Here is a 14,519-nt window from a genome sequence, read left to right on the forward strand (position 1 = left end):
CTGTGTGGGGGCTCCTGCTGTATATAGGAGGCTGTGTGGGGGCTCCTGCTGTATATAGGAGGCTGTGTGGGGGCTCCTGCTGTATATAGGAGGTGGTGTGGGAGGCTCAACAAGGAGAAGAATCGGACACTTTGTAGAAACTCAGTAAGTGACGATCCGAACCTAAAGAAAATACAAAAGAAATCAATCCCAGAAAATCATCACTTACGAAATCTGCGTTCATTCTTGTAGCTTGTAAAGTCCAACGAGATCCCTGAAAGGAGAAATGACGTCACTGCAAAGATTGTAATGCTGACTGTTTCCTCCTCATTCATTCCTCAATATTCCCAGTCACTGATACCTGCTGGTCAAAGAGCGCCCAGAACATCGGCAGCGGGATGTACAGGAACAGCACCTTCGTCACCATCTTCACCTCTGTGATCAGTTTTTTCTGAAATGAAAATCAAGGATAAAATGTACAAAGCAGAAAAAGGAAATCTGATTCACGCCAACCTCCCCAACCACACATGACAGGAGTATGTATACTCCAGAGCTGCACTCACTATTCTGCACTGTGTACATGCCTTACATTTCTTTTCCTGTACTGATCCTGAGTTACCTCCTGTATTATACTCCAGAGCTGTACTCACTATTCTGCTGGTGCAGTCACTGTGTACATACATTACATTACTGATCCTGAGTTACCTCCTGTATTATACACCAGAGCTGCATTCACTATTCTGCTGGTGCAGCACTGTGTACATACATTACATTACTGATCCTGAGTTACCTCCTGTATTATACTCCAGAGCTGTACTCACTATTCTGCTGGTGCAGTCACTGTGTACATACATTACATTACTGATCCTGAGTTACCTCCTGTATTATACTCCAGAGCTGCACTCACTATTCTGCTGGTGCAGTCACTGTGTACATACATTACATTACTGATCCTGAGTTACCTCCTGTATTATACACCAGAGCTGCATTCACTATTCTGCTGGTGCAGTCACTGTGTACATACATTACATTACTGATCCTGAGTTACCTCCTGTATTATACTCCAGAGCTGCACTCACTATTCTGCTGGTGCAGTCACTGTGTACATACATTACATTACTGATCCTGAGTTACTTCCTCTATAGGGATTAGAAAATCCAAACTGTAAAGTTCAGGGTTCATATCGGACACTGAGTCCAGGCTGATTGCTTTATAGGACACCCGCGGTCAGCAGCAGGCACTGAAGTGAGTGACCTCTAGAGCCTCATTCTCAGAGCGAAACTCCACAGGATTTGATGGACATTGTGGGACATTACACCACTTGATTACATTTTAACTTCCAGGATTTATTTGTAATTAATAAATTGGTGAATGAGGGAGTGTGGCGGAGTCTTTATTCAAATAAATCATTTTTTTCTGGTGTGTGTGTTTTTTAACTCTTCACTTGCTGGGTTAGTAATGGGGGTCTCTCCTTTACTAACCTCTAGGCTTGATGCCAGCTGTCAATTCACAGCTGATATCAACCCCTCAAGTATTACCCAGACTGCCATTACAACAGGGCAATCAGAAAGAGCCGGGCAAAGCGCTAGAATTCTAATGGATGCGCCAATTCTGGGGCGGCTGTGGGCTGCTATTTTTTGGTTGGGAAGAACCAAATAACCATGGTGCTCCCCAGCCTGATAATACCGACCCCCAGCTGTCTGCCTTACCGGCGCTGGTTATCAAAAATAGGCAGGAGCTCACGTCATATTTTTTTTAATTTATTCCCTATACACATTTGTTTGCAGGGCAATTGTCCTGCTTTTACCCCCATGTTGCCTCCTATTGCAGCCCCCTAGCCCTTACTATGGCCATTTTACTGCCCAGGAGATTTATGTGGAGTTCGGGGTCCAGGACCTGGACCAAACAACTTTTAACTAAAGTCTGGCTGAGCCCGAACGTCCACTGGTCTGCTCATCCCTACTCCTGTATTATACTTCAGAGCTGCACTCAGTGTTCTGCTGGTTCTATCAAAATACAAAATTGTTTAAACTGTTTGTTTAAAAAATATTTGGTAACAACAGAATTGCCATTTTTTGGTCTCCACATTCCCTTATAAACCACAGTGAAATGTGGACGTGGCAGGACCCCCAGACTGCGGCCAGTGAAATCTGCAGCTCAGCGGAGAAAAATGAAAAATCCCCAGGCCATGAGGGGTTAATCAGGCAGTTTTGCTGTTTGCAGATGTGCGGTCAGCGCCATGGTGCGATGTGACCGGACGCTGATGGACTATTGTTGGTCGTAGGCCGTCGCTCGCTCCGCCAGGAACGCCATCATTGTCGGACTATAACTCTCATTCTCCGTGCACCATTGTACGATCTCTCGTCCAATCAGATGTGTTTCTGATCGGTGATGAATCCGCGGCCGCCGTGCACTCACCGAATGCTTCTCGGAGGCCCAGTCCAGCCAGTGCTCCCGCTTGGGATATTGTTTGGAGCGATGGTTCCAGCGGTTCTTGATGGCGAACTACAAAAAAACAACACCAGATAATCACCTATAGGGTCACTCCGAGGAGCGCTACAGAGGGTCTTAACGCTCCTGAGCATCACATGACCAGAGCGCAGATCACTAATGACAGCTCACTGAGCGCCATGGACGGTGCAGTCACATGACCAGAGCGCAGATCACTAGTGACAGCTCACTGAGCGCCATGGACGGTGCAGTCACATGACCAGAGCGCAGATCAGTAGTGACAGCTCTCTGAGCGCCATGGACGGTGCAGTCACATGACCAGAGCGCAGATCACTAGTGACAGCTCACTGAGCGCCATGGACGGTGCAGTCACATGACCAGAGCACAGATCAGTAGTGACAGCTCACTGAGCGCCATGGACGGTGCAGTCACATGACCAGAGCACAGATCAGTAGTGACAGCTCACTGAGCGCCATGGACGGTGCAGTCACATGACCAGAGCGCAGATCACTAGTGACAGCTCACTGAGCGCCATGGACGGTGCAGTCACATGACCAGAGCGCAGATCACTAGTGACAGCTCACTGAGCGCCATGGACGGTGCAGTCACATGACCAGAGCGCAGATCACTAGTGACAAGTCACTGAGCGCCATGGACGGTGCAGTCACATGACCAGAGCACAGATCACTAGTGACAGCTCACTGAGCGCCATGGACGGTGCAGTCACATGACCAGAGCACAGATCACTAGTGACAGCTCACTGAGCGCCATGGACGGTGCAGTCACATGACCAAAGCGCAGATCAGTAGTGACAGCTCACTGAGCGCCATGGACGGTGCAGTCACATGACCAGAGCGCAGATCACTAGTGACAGGTCACTGAGCGCCATGGACGGTGCAGTCACATGACCAGAGCGCAGATCAGTAGTGACAGGTCACTGAGCGCCATGGACGGTGCAGTCACATGACCAGAGCGCAGATCACTAATGACAGCTCACTGAGCGCCATGGACGGTGCAGTCACATGACCAGAGCACAGATCACTAGTGACAGCTCACTGAGCGCCAAGGACGGTGCAGTCACATGGTTATATCACATGATCACTTGCACTTTTCTTTTATAAAAGTCTCAGTCACATTAAAACTGCGACAATTTGTGAAAGTCGCACTGTAATGGGAAGGAAACGTGATGCGTTGTTCCTGTGCGTCGCCTGCACTTAAAGGGAACCTGTCACTGGTTTTTATGCCCCCATCTGAGAGCAGCATTATGTCTAGATGGAGACCCTGATTCCAGCGATGTGTCACTTACAGAGCTGTCTGCCGTCTCCTCTGCTGCAGATCACCACCCGATATAATTAATTTAACACAAGAAGAAGTACGCCTGCGTCTGAGTAAATTAAACATTGACAAATCCCCCGGGCCAGATGGCATTCATCCACGAATATTGAGGGAATTGAGCTCCGTAATCGACAGACCGCTGTATCTCATCTTCTTAGATCGCTTGTAACAGGGTTGGTGCCTCAGGATTGGAGGATTGCTGATGTGCTACCGATATTTAAGAAAGGTAAGAGGGTAGATCCAGGCAGCTACCGTCCAGTAAGCCTGACATCAGGGGTGTGCAAAGTTTTTGAGGGCATTTTAAGGGATGACATGCAAAAATATATTGCAGAAAATAACATGATAACTGACAGACAGCATGGATTCATGAAAGATAAATCGTGTGTAACCAACCTGTTGGGTTCTATGAGGGGGTCAGTGCAGATCTGGATATTGGTAATGCAGCTGAGGGGATTTATTTGGACTTTGCAAAGGCATTTGATACTGTACCACATAATAGCCTTATACTAAAGCTCCAGAAGCCGCGACCACCCGAAACTATATGCAACTGGGTAAGGAATTGGCTAAAAGAGGAAACAAAGAGTAGTCATAAATGGAACATTCTCTAAATGGGCTATAGTCAGCAGTGGGGGCCGCAGGGATCTGTACTGGGAGCAGTGGGGGCCGCAGGGATCTGTACTGGGAGCAGTGGGGGCCGCAGGGATCTGTACTGGGAGCAGTGGGGGCCGCAGGGATCTGTACTGGGAGCAGTGGGGGCCGCAGGGATCTGTACTGGGAGCAGTGGGGTCCGCAGGGATCTGTACTGGGAGCAGTGGGGGCCGCAGGGATCTGTACTGGGAGCAGTGGGGGGCCGCAGGGATCTGTACTGGGAGCAGTGGGGACCGCAGGGATCTGTACTGGGAGCAGTGGGGGCCGCAGGGATCTGTACTGGGAGCAGTGGGGGCCGCAGGGATCTGTACTGGGAGCAGTGGGGGCCGCAGGGATCTGTACTGGGAGCAGTGGAGGCCGCAGGGATCTGTACTGGGAGCAGTGGGGGCCGCAGGGATCTGTACTGGGAGCAGTGGGGGCCGCAGGGATCTGTACTGGGAGCAGTGGAGGCCGCAGGGATCTGTAGTGGGAGCAGTGGGGGCCGCAGGGATCTGTACTGGGAGCAGTGGGGGCCGCAGGGATCTGTACTGGGAGCAGTGGGGCCGCAGGGATCTGTACTGGGAGGAGTGGGGACCGCAGGGATCTGTACTGGGAGCAGTGGGGGCTGCAGGGGTCTGTACTGGGAGCAGTGGGGGCTGCAGGGGTCTGTACTGGGAGCAGTGGGGGCCGCAGGGATCTGTACTGGGAGCAGTGGGGGCCGCAGGGATCTGTGCTAGGACCTATTCTTTTTAATCTCTCTATTAATGACCTTGTGGATGGGATTGATAGTAAAGTGTCAGTCTTTGCTGATGACACCAAACTATGTAGGATATTAAAAACTGACCTTGATAGTACAATATTACAAAAAGATCTGGATAAGATGTCAGAATGGGCAGATACTTGGCAAATGAGATTTAATGTTGATAAATGTAAAGTAATGCACCGAGGACGGAGTAATCCTATAGCTGCGTATACATTAAATGGAAGTAAACCCGGGACTACAGAACAGGAGAAGGACTTGGGTATTCTCATTACAAATAAGCTGAGCAGCAGCACTCAATGTCAGGCAGCAGCTGCAAAAGCAAACAAGATGCTAGGGTGTATAAAAAGAGAGATTAGATCCCGGGATCCCAACGTATTGTTACCCCTCTATAAATCACTTGTAAGGCCACATCTGGAATATGGGATCCAGTTTTGGGCTCCACATTTTAAAAAGGACATTCAGAAGTTAGAGTCCATTCAAAGGTGGCAACTAGACTATTACAAGGAATGGAGGCCGCCTGTATGATGAGGAATGGAGGCCGCCCGTATGAGGAGTAATGGAGGCTGCCCGTATGATGAGTAATGGAGGCCGCCCGTATGAGGAGTAATGGAGGCCACCCGTATGAGGAGTAATGGAGGCTGCCCGTATGAGGAGTAATGGAGGCCGCCCGTATGAGGAGTAATGGAGGCTGTCCGTATGAGGAGTAATGGAGGCCGCCCGTATGAGGAGTAATGGAGGCTGCCCGTATGATGAGTAATGGAGGCCGCCCGTATGAGGAGTAATGGAGGCCGCCCGTATGAGGAGTAATGGAGGCCGCCCGTATGAGGAGTAATGGAGGCCGCCCGTATGAGGAGTAATGGAGGCCGCCCGTATGATGAGGAATGGAGGCCGCCCGTATGATGACAGGTTGAAAAAGTTTGATATGTTTAGCTTAGAAAAAAGACGTCTGAGAGGAGATCTCATTTATATGTATAAATACATGTGTGGTCAATATAAAGGACGGCGCAGGACTTATTTCTTCCAAAGACAGTACTAAGGACCAGGGGGCACTCACTGCGAGTGGAAGAAAAGCGATTCCGACAGCTAAATAGGAAAGGGTTCTTTACAGTTAGAGCGGTCAGACTGTGGAATGCCCTACCACAAGAGGTAGTAATGGCAGATACTATAACAGCTTTTAAAAAAAGGGCTGGATGATTTCCTCAGTACACAAAACATTGTTGGTTATAAATGACTTAGTGACCAAATGTAGAACTGGTGGAGGAGGAGGAACTAGATGGACCTAGGTCTTTTTTCAACCTAAGTAACTATGTAACTATGTAAGATCTAGCAGTTATACAGAGCTCATGAATGTGCTGGACTACCTGCAGCACGCCAAGTAGTCCTGTAATGATAATCTACTGCTGATTAATCAGTGATTTTATAAAACTACACTAAGCAGCCCAGTAAGTGACACATCACTGGAATCAGGGTCTCTGTCTCTACAATATGCTGCTCTCAGATTTGGGGCACAAACGTGGTGACAGATTCCCTTTACGAACATTCAGAATAATCCGGATTCATTTGTTTTGGAAACATTTCGATTTGTTTTCTGCATCAACAGCGAATCCTCTGCAGAACTTACTCCGATGCACTTGAAGACGGAGGCCAGGATGTTCCCCTGCGGCGGATATTTCTTGTACATGCCGCTGCCACAAACAAACACAACTAGAAGGAATGAGAAGGAAAACAAGAGTCAGCGGGGGAGGGGGCACACGAGCAAAGTTCCCGAAACGCCCCGAGGTGACCCTAGACGCGTCTGTCTCCTGAAGTGCTCGGGTCACATGTGACAAACACACAGAGGACGCGTTCAACCTCTCCGAACGGTGACACCGGTCCATGGAAGGACGCGGCACCGAAACGTCTCCACAAAGACCCCGGACTACGGTGGTGAACGCCGCCAGTGACAGCTGTGGTGAACGCCGCCAGTGACAGCTGTGGTGAACGTCGCCAGTGACAGTTGTGGTGAACGCCGCCAGTGGCAGCTGTGGTGATTGCCGCCAGAGGCAGCTGTGGTGAACGCCGCCAGTGACAGCTGTGGTGAACGCCGCCAGTGACAGCTGTGGTGAGCGTCGCCAGTGACAGCTGTGGTGAACGCCGCCAGTGACAGCTGTGGTGAACGCCGCCAGTGGCAGCTGTGGTGAACGCCGCCAGTGGCAGCTGTGGTGATTGCCGCCAGAGGCAGCTGTGGTGATTGCCGCCAGTGGCAGCTGTGGTGATTGCCGCCAGTGGCAGCTGTGGTGATTGCCGCCAGTGGCAGCTGTGGTGATTGCCGCCAGTGGCAGCTGTGGTGATTGCCGCCAGTGGCAGCTGTGGTGATTGCCGCCAGTGACAGCTGTGGTGATTGCCGCCAGTGACAGTTGTGGTGAATGTCGCCAGTGACAGCTGTGGTGAACGCCGCCAGTGACAGTTGTGGTGAATGCCGCCAGTGACAGCTGTGGTGATCACCGCCAGTGACAGCTGTGGTGATCGCCGCCAGTGACAGTTGTGGTGAATGCCGCCAGTGACAGCTGTGGTGAATGCCAGCGTCGCCAGTGACAGTTGTGGTGATTGCCGCCAGTGACAGCTGTGGTGAATGCCAGCGTCGCCAGTGACAGTTGTGGTGATTGCTGCCAGTGACAGCTGTGGTGATTGCCGCCAGTGGCAGCTCTGGTGATTGCCGCCAGTGACAGCTGTGGTGATTGCCGCCAGTGACAGCTGTGGTGATTGCCGCCAGTGGCAGCTCTGGTGATTGCCGCCAGTGACAGCTGTGGTGAATGCCGCCAGTGGCAGCTCTGGTGATTGCCGCCAGTGACAGCTGTGGTGATTGCCGTCAGTGGCAGCTCTGATGATTGCCGCCAGTGACAGCTGTGGTGATTGCCGCCAGTGACAGCTGTGGTGATTGCCGCCAGTGACAGCTGTGGTGAATGCCGTCAGTGGCAGCTCTGGTGATTGCCGCCAGTGACAGCTGTGGTGAATGCCGTCAGTGGCAGCTCTGGTGATTGCCGCCAGTGACAGCTGTGGTGATTGCCGCCAGTGACAGCTGTGGTGATTGCCGCCAGTGACAGCTCTGGTGATTGCCGCCAGTGACAGCTGTGGTGATTGCCGCCAGTGACAGCTGTGGTGATTGCCGCCAGTGACAGCTGTGGTGATTGCCGCCAGTGACAGCTGTGGTGATTGCCGCCAGTGACAGCTCTGGTGATTGCCGCCAGTGACAGCTGTGGTGATTGCCGCCAGTGACAGCTGTGGTGAATGCCGCCAGTGACAGCTGTGGTGAATGCCGCCAGTGACAGCTGTGGTGATTGCCGCCAGTGACAGCTGTGGTGATTGCCGCCAGTGCCCACTTGTGGTGAGCGCCGCCATAGATGTGGCTGATCTCGCGGCACATATTAGCCACGTTTCCTCCTCTCACGCCTCGGCCCCTGACTTGACACCAGTATAATGATGGCAGATACCATTAATATACTGTAGCGCATTTTACCATTTCAGCCACGCCGCTTTACTAACCACATTGCAAAGGACAGAAGACAATAAATCTGCAGCGCGGTGCGAATACTGCACCCGAGAGCGAAATCACAGCGCAGGATGGAGACGTGAATGATGGAGATCACCGGACTGAGGCGTCACTGACCTGTACTCGATGGAAAAATAGACACAACATTATCACAACCTCCAGATGCCTCCAGTCTGGAGTCTGAAATTCTGGGCACAATGTCCGGTGGCTGGTGGTGGCTCTGCTCTTCATTTGCAATGCACTAACAGCTGATTTTGTAGAACTAGTGGTGCCGCTATTGCTCCAAAGTGTCCCGGGAGCCGTTTTCCCACACAACATCACCAGGCCATGTGGTATGGTGCTACTGTGATCCACCTGCGTGACTAAACCTACTCCTATGGCTGCAGCATCTATGGACTTGTCTCCTGTGGATGCAGCGTCTCCGGACTTGTCTCCCGTGGCTGCAGAGTCTCCAGACTTGTCTCCTTTGGCTGCAGCATCTCCGGACTTGTCTCCCGTGGCTGCAGCGTCTCCGGACTTGTCTCCCGTGGCTGCAGAGTCTCCAGACTTGTCTCCCGTGGCTGCAGAGTCTCCAGACTTGTCTCCCGTGGCTGCAGAGTCTCCAGACTTGTCTCCTTTGGCTGCAGCATTTCCGGACTTGTCTCCCGTGGCTGCAGCGTCTCCAGACTTGTCTCCTGTGGTTGCAGCATCTCCGGACTTGTCTCCCGTGGATGCAGAGTCTCTGGACTTGTCTCCCGTGGATGCTGAGTCTCCAGACTTATCTCCTTTGGCTACAGCATCTCCGGACTTCTCTCCCATGGCTGCAGCGTCTCTGGACTTGTCTCCTCTGGTTGCAGCATCTCTGGACTTGTCTCCTGTGGATGCAGAGTCTCCGGACTTGTCTCCTGTGGATGCAGAGTCTCCGGACTTGTCTCCCGTGGATGCAGAGTCTCCAGACTTATCTCCTTTGGCTACAGCATCTCCGGACTTGTCTCCCGTGGTTGCAGTGTCTCCGGACTTGTCTCCGGACCTGTCTCCATTGGAGACGCCATTGGTCAGTGATTACACTGGATCTACCGGCAGTGGATCCTGATGATTTGTACATTCAGCGGCAGAGCCTTCCTCAGATGACCATTGATAACCTCAGTGATGGCGGCCGAGGCTGGAGGTGCCGGGATTTCTGCACGAGGCTACGACTCCAGACTGGAGAAATCCGGAGGTTTGTACATTTAGTTTCCATTTTCCACCATTTGCAGATCAGTGACGTCTCCATCCGGTGATTTCCACCGTTCGCTATTTCTCCGTCTCGGTGCTGTATCTTCAGGGCTGAGTTCCTAATCTCCCCCCTTTGTGTCCGTCTGTGATTGTAAATAGGACCAGCGACATTTGCTCTGGGACTCGTTGATTTTGCGGAGCTGACACACAGTGACGCCCCTCCCCCGCTGTGTGACCAGTCCCTCCTGTCAATCAGAGCAGCTACTTCCAGGAGTTTCAAAGCTTTAGGGACGAAAAAAGTTACAATATACTTACTGAGTGCGAAAAACATCAGCGCAGCCGGAACCCCGAACGCCAACGCGTAGCAATCCGTGCCGAAACACTGAACGTCTCCTGCAAAAGAAGAGCAGAGTCAGCGGAGGAGGCGGTGACACCGGACCCCAGGGTCTGATCTCAGTACCCACCGCGCAGCACCGGGGTCACGAAGGTGGAGATGAGGCTCCCGGCATTGATGGACAAGTAGAAGATGGAGAAGAACTTCCCTCGTTCTTGTGCCTAAAAAGAATCCAAACATCGGGGTGAAATCCCCCCCCAAGGTAATGAAAAAGTCCAAGCGCCCCAAGGAAATCACAACTTACATGTTCTTCAGCGAACTGGTCACCTCCAAAGGCCGAGACGCACGGTTTAATACCGCCGGTACCGAAGGCGATGGCGATCAGACCAATCATAGACAGCGCCCTGTGAGGATAGGTTTACAAGACGTTCAGTCCTCTGTGGTGAGGCCGATGGCGGACCACCTTCCATCAGTACACGGGATACTCACACGTGGACTTCAGTGCTGCCCACTGACGGAATAGCGCCAACTGACTTGATCACATGACCAACGACGTACACGATGGAAAGCCAAAATATGGTGCTGCAAGGACAGATGACAGATGACTGGGGATCCAGTGATGGGCACTCCCCCCTCCCCCGATCAGAGGATATCAGCCTGGACCCAGCCCCCCGATCACAGTAATATCAGCCCCCCGATCACAGTAATATCAGCCTGGACCCAGCCCCCCGATCACAGTAATATCAGCCTGGACCCAGCCCCCCGATCACAGTAATATCAGCCCCCCGACCACTGACACACTGAAACGCACAGGGCGACACACATGAGTCTTACTTGAATTTTCCCAGCCAGGCGTCAGCAATGGGGGCTCCAATAATGGGGGTGAAGTAGCAGAGGCTGGTGAAGGCGTGGTACACCGTGGTGGACAGGTTCTCATCCCAGTGCAGGTAATTCAGGAAATACAGAGTGAGGACGGCTGGAAAGGAAAGACGGACAGATGAACCCAGCCCCCGACACATCAGAAGATGGAGAGCGCGACCCTAATGAGATCAGGACCACGTTATGTCAGCAGTGACGGCCCGAGCTGGGGCCCCTCAGCTCCTCTCCTTGTGCCCCCTGCTTCCTCCCCTTGAGCCCCTCGCCTCCTCTCCTTGAGCCCCTTGCCTCCTCTCCTTGAGCCCCTCTCTTCCTCTCCTTGGGCCCCTTGCCTCCTCTGCTTGAGCCCCTCGCCTCCTCCCTTGGTCTCCTCGCCTCCTTTCCTTGGGCCCCTCGCCTTCTCTCCTTGGGTTCCTAGCCTCCTCTCCTTGGGTCCCTAGCCTCCTCTCCTTGGGCCCCTCACCTCCTCTCCTTGGGTCCCTCGTCTCCTCTCCTTGGTCCCCTTGCCTTATTTCCTTGGGCCCCTCGCCTCTTCTCCTTGGGCCCCTCGCATCCTCTCCTTGGGCCCCTCGCCTCCTCTCCTTGGGCCCCTCGCCTCCTCTCCTTGGTCTCCTCGCCTCCTTTCCTTGGGCCCCTCGCCTTCTCTCCTTGGGCCCCTAGCCTCCTCTCCCTGGGCCCCTCGCCTTCTCTCCTTGGGCCCCTCGCCTCCTCTCCTTGGTCTCCTCGCCTCCTTTCCTTGGGCCCCTCGCCTTCTCTCCTTGGGCCCCTAGCCTTCTCTACTTGGGTCCCTAGCCTCCTATCCTTGGTCCCCTAGTCTCCTCTCCTTGGGTCCCTCACCTCCTCTCCTTGGGCCCCTCGCCTCCTCTCCCTGGGCCCCTCGCCTTCTCTCATTGGTCCCCTTGCCTTATTTCCTTGGGCCCCTCGCCTCCTCTCCTTGGGCCCCTTGCCTTCTCTCCCTGGGCCCCTTGCCTCCTCTCCTTGGGCCTCTCGCCTCCTCTCCCTGGGCCCCTCGCCTCTTATCCTTGGTCCCCTCGCCTCCTCCCTTGGTCTCCTCGCCTCCTTTCCTTGGGCCCCTCGCCTTCTCTCCTTGGGCCCCTAGCCTTCTCTCCTTGGGCCCCTAGCCTCCTCTCCTTGGGTCCCTAGCCTCCTCTCCTTGGGTCCCTAGCCTCCTCTCCTTGGGCCCCTCACCTCCTCTCCTTGGGCCCCTCACCTCCTCTCCTTGAGTCCCTCGTCTCCTCTCCTTAGTCCCCTTGCCTTATTTCCTTGGACCCCTCACCTCTTCTCCTTGGGCCCCTCGCCTCCTCTCCTTGGTCTCCTCGCCTCCTCTCCCTGGGCCCCTCGCCTTCTCTCATTGGTCCCCTTGCCTTATTTCCTTGGGCCCCTCGCCTCCTCTCCTTGGGCCCCTTGCCTTCTCTCCCTGGGCCCCTTGCCTCCTCTCCTTGGGCCCCTCGCCTTCTCTCCTTGGGCCCCTAGCCTTCTCTCCTTGGGCCCCTAGCCTCCTCTCCTTGGGTCCCTAGCCTCCTCTCCTTGGGCCCCTAGCCTTCTCTCCTTGGGCCCCTAGCCTCCTCTCCTTGGGCCCCTAGCCTCCTCTCCTTGGGTCCCTAGCCTCCTCTCCTTGGGCCCCTAGCCTCCTCTCCTTGGGTCCCTCGTCTCCTCTCCTTGGTCCCCTTGCCTTATTTCCTTGGGCCCCTCGCCTCTTCTCCTTGGGCCCCTTGCCTCCTCTCCTTGGGCCCCTTGCCTTCTCTCCTTGGGCCCCTCGCCTTCTCTCCTTGGGCCCCTTGCCTTATTTCCTTGGGCCCCTCACCTCTTCTCCTTGGGCCCCTCGCCTCCTCTCCTTGGGTCCCTAGCCTCCTCTCCTTGGGTCCCTCGTCTCCTCTCCTTGGTCCCCTTGCCTTATTTCCTTGGGCCCCTCGCCTCTTCTCCTTGGGCCCCTTGCCTCCTCTCCTTGGGCCCCTTGCCTTCTCTCCTTGGGCCCCTCGCCTTCTCTCCTTGGGCCCCTTGCCTTATTTCCTTGGGCCCCTCACCTCTTCTCCTTGGGCCCCTCGCCTCCTCTCCTTGGGCCCCTTGCCTTCTCTCCTTGGGCCCCTTGCCTCCTCTCCTTGGACCCCGTGCCTCCTCTCCCTGGGCCCCTCGCCTTCTCTCCATGGTCCGTTTGCCTTATTTCCTTGGGCCCCTTGCCTTCTCTCCTTGGGCCCCTCGCCTCCTCTCCTTTGGGCCCCTTGTCTTCTCTCCTTGGGCCCCTTGCCTCCTCTCCTTGGGCCCCTCGCCTTCTCTCCCTGGGCCCCTCGCCTTCTCTCCTTGGTCCCCTTGCCTTATTTCCTTGGGCCCCTCACCTCTTCTCCTTGGGCCCCTCGCCTCCTCTCCTTGGGCCCCTTGCCTTCTCTCCTTGGGCCCCTTGCCTCCTCTCCTTGGACCCCGTGCCTCCTCTCCTTGGACCCCGTGCCTCCTCTCCTTGGGCCCTTCGCCTCCTCTCCCTGGGCCCCTCGCCTTCTCTCCTTGGTCCGTTTGCCTTCTCTCCTTGGGCCCCTAGCCTCCTCTCCTTGGGCCCCTAGCCTCCTCTCCTTGGGCCCCTTGCCTTCTCTCCTTGGGCCCCTTGCCTTCTCTCCTTGGGCCCCTAGCCTCCTCTCCTTGGGCCCCTCACCTCCTCTCCTTGGGCCTCTCGTCTCCTCTCCTTGGTCCCCTTGCCTTATTTCCTTGGGCCCCTCGCCTCTTCTCCTTGGGCTCCTTGCCTTCTCTCCTTGGGCCCCTTGCCTCCTCTCCTTGGGCCCCTCGCCTTCTCTCCCTGGTCCCCTCACCTTGTCTCCTTGGTCCCCTCGCCTCCTCTCCTTGGTCTCCTCGCCTCCTTTCCTTGGGCCCCTTGCCTTCTCTCCTTGGGTCACTAGCCTCCTCTCCTTGGGCCCCTCGCCTCTTCTCCTTAGGCCCCTCGCCTCCTCTCCTTGGGCCCCTCGCCTTCTCTCCTTGGGCCCCTCGCCTCCTCTCCTTGGTCCCCTCGCCTTATTTCCTTGGGCCCCTCGCCTCTTATCCTTGGGCCCCTCGCCTCTTCTCCTTGGTCCCCTCGCCTTCTCTCTTTTGGCCCCTTGCCTTACTTCCTTGGGCCCCTCGCCTTTTCTCCTTGGACCCCTAACCTTCTCTCCTTGGGCCCTTTGCCTCCTCTCCTTGGGCCCCTTGCCTTATTTCCTTGTGCCCCTCACCTCCTCTCCTTGGGCCCCTCGCCTCCTCTCCTTGGGCCCCTTGCCTTATTTGCTTGGGCCCCTCGCCTCCTCTCCTTCGGCCCCTTGTCTTATTTCCTTGGGCCCCTCGCCTCCTCTCCTTGGGCCCCTAGCCTTATTTCCTTGGGCCCCTCCCTCCTCTTCTTGGGCCCCTCCCCTCCTCTTCTTGGGCCCCTCGCCTTCTCTCTTTGGGCCCCTTGTCTTATTTCCTTGGGCCCCTCC

The 14,519-nt window shown here is 54.8% G+C and overlaps 1 protein-coding gene across 2 annotated transcripts in view; it reads right to left on the reverse strand.

The window, feature by feature from the left end:
* The window catches only part of SLC15A2 (solute carrier family 15 member 2), a 77,826-nt gene that overhangs the window by 13,760 nt on the left and 49,547 nt on the right, over positions 1 to 14,519 (reverse strand). For both annotated transcript variants that reach the window (XM_075318753.1, XM_075318752.1), the window contains 9 exons: positions 11,047 to 11,188; positions 10,702 to 10,794; positions 10,517 to 10,616; positions 10,343 to 10,433; positions 10,194 to 10,271; positions 6,777 to 6,859; positions 2,398 to 2,484; positions 341 to 430; positions 209 to 253 (listed from right to left, as the gene is read on the reverse strand). In XM_075318753.1, coding sequence (XP_075174868.1) covers positions 209 to 253; positions 341 to 430; positions 2,398 to 2,484; positions 6,777 to 6,859; positions 10,194 to 10,271; positions 10,343 to 10,433; positions 10,517 to 10,616; positions 10,702 to 10,794; positions 11,047 to 11,188 — 809 coding nt within the window. The remainder of the gene's footprint in view (positions 1 to 208; positions 254 to 340; positions 431 to 2,397; positions 2,485 to 6,776; positions 6,860 to 10,193; positions 10,272 to 10,342; positions 10,434 to 10,516; positions 10,617 to 10,701; positions 10,795 to 11,046; positions 11,189 to 14,519) is intronic.

Source organism: Anomaloglossus baeobatrachus, chromosome 7 (assembly GCF_048569485.1).
Source record: "Anomaloglossus baeobatrachus isolate aAnoBae1 chromosome 7, aAnoBae1.hap1, whole genome shotgun sequence".
NCBI classification, from domain to species: domain Eukaryota; kingdom Metazoa; phylum Chordata; class Amphibia; order Anura; family Aromobatidae; genus Anomaloglossus; species Anomaloglossus baeobatrachus.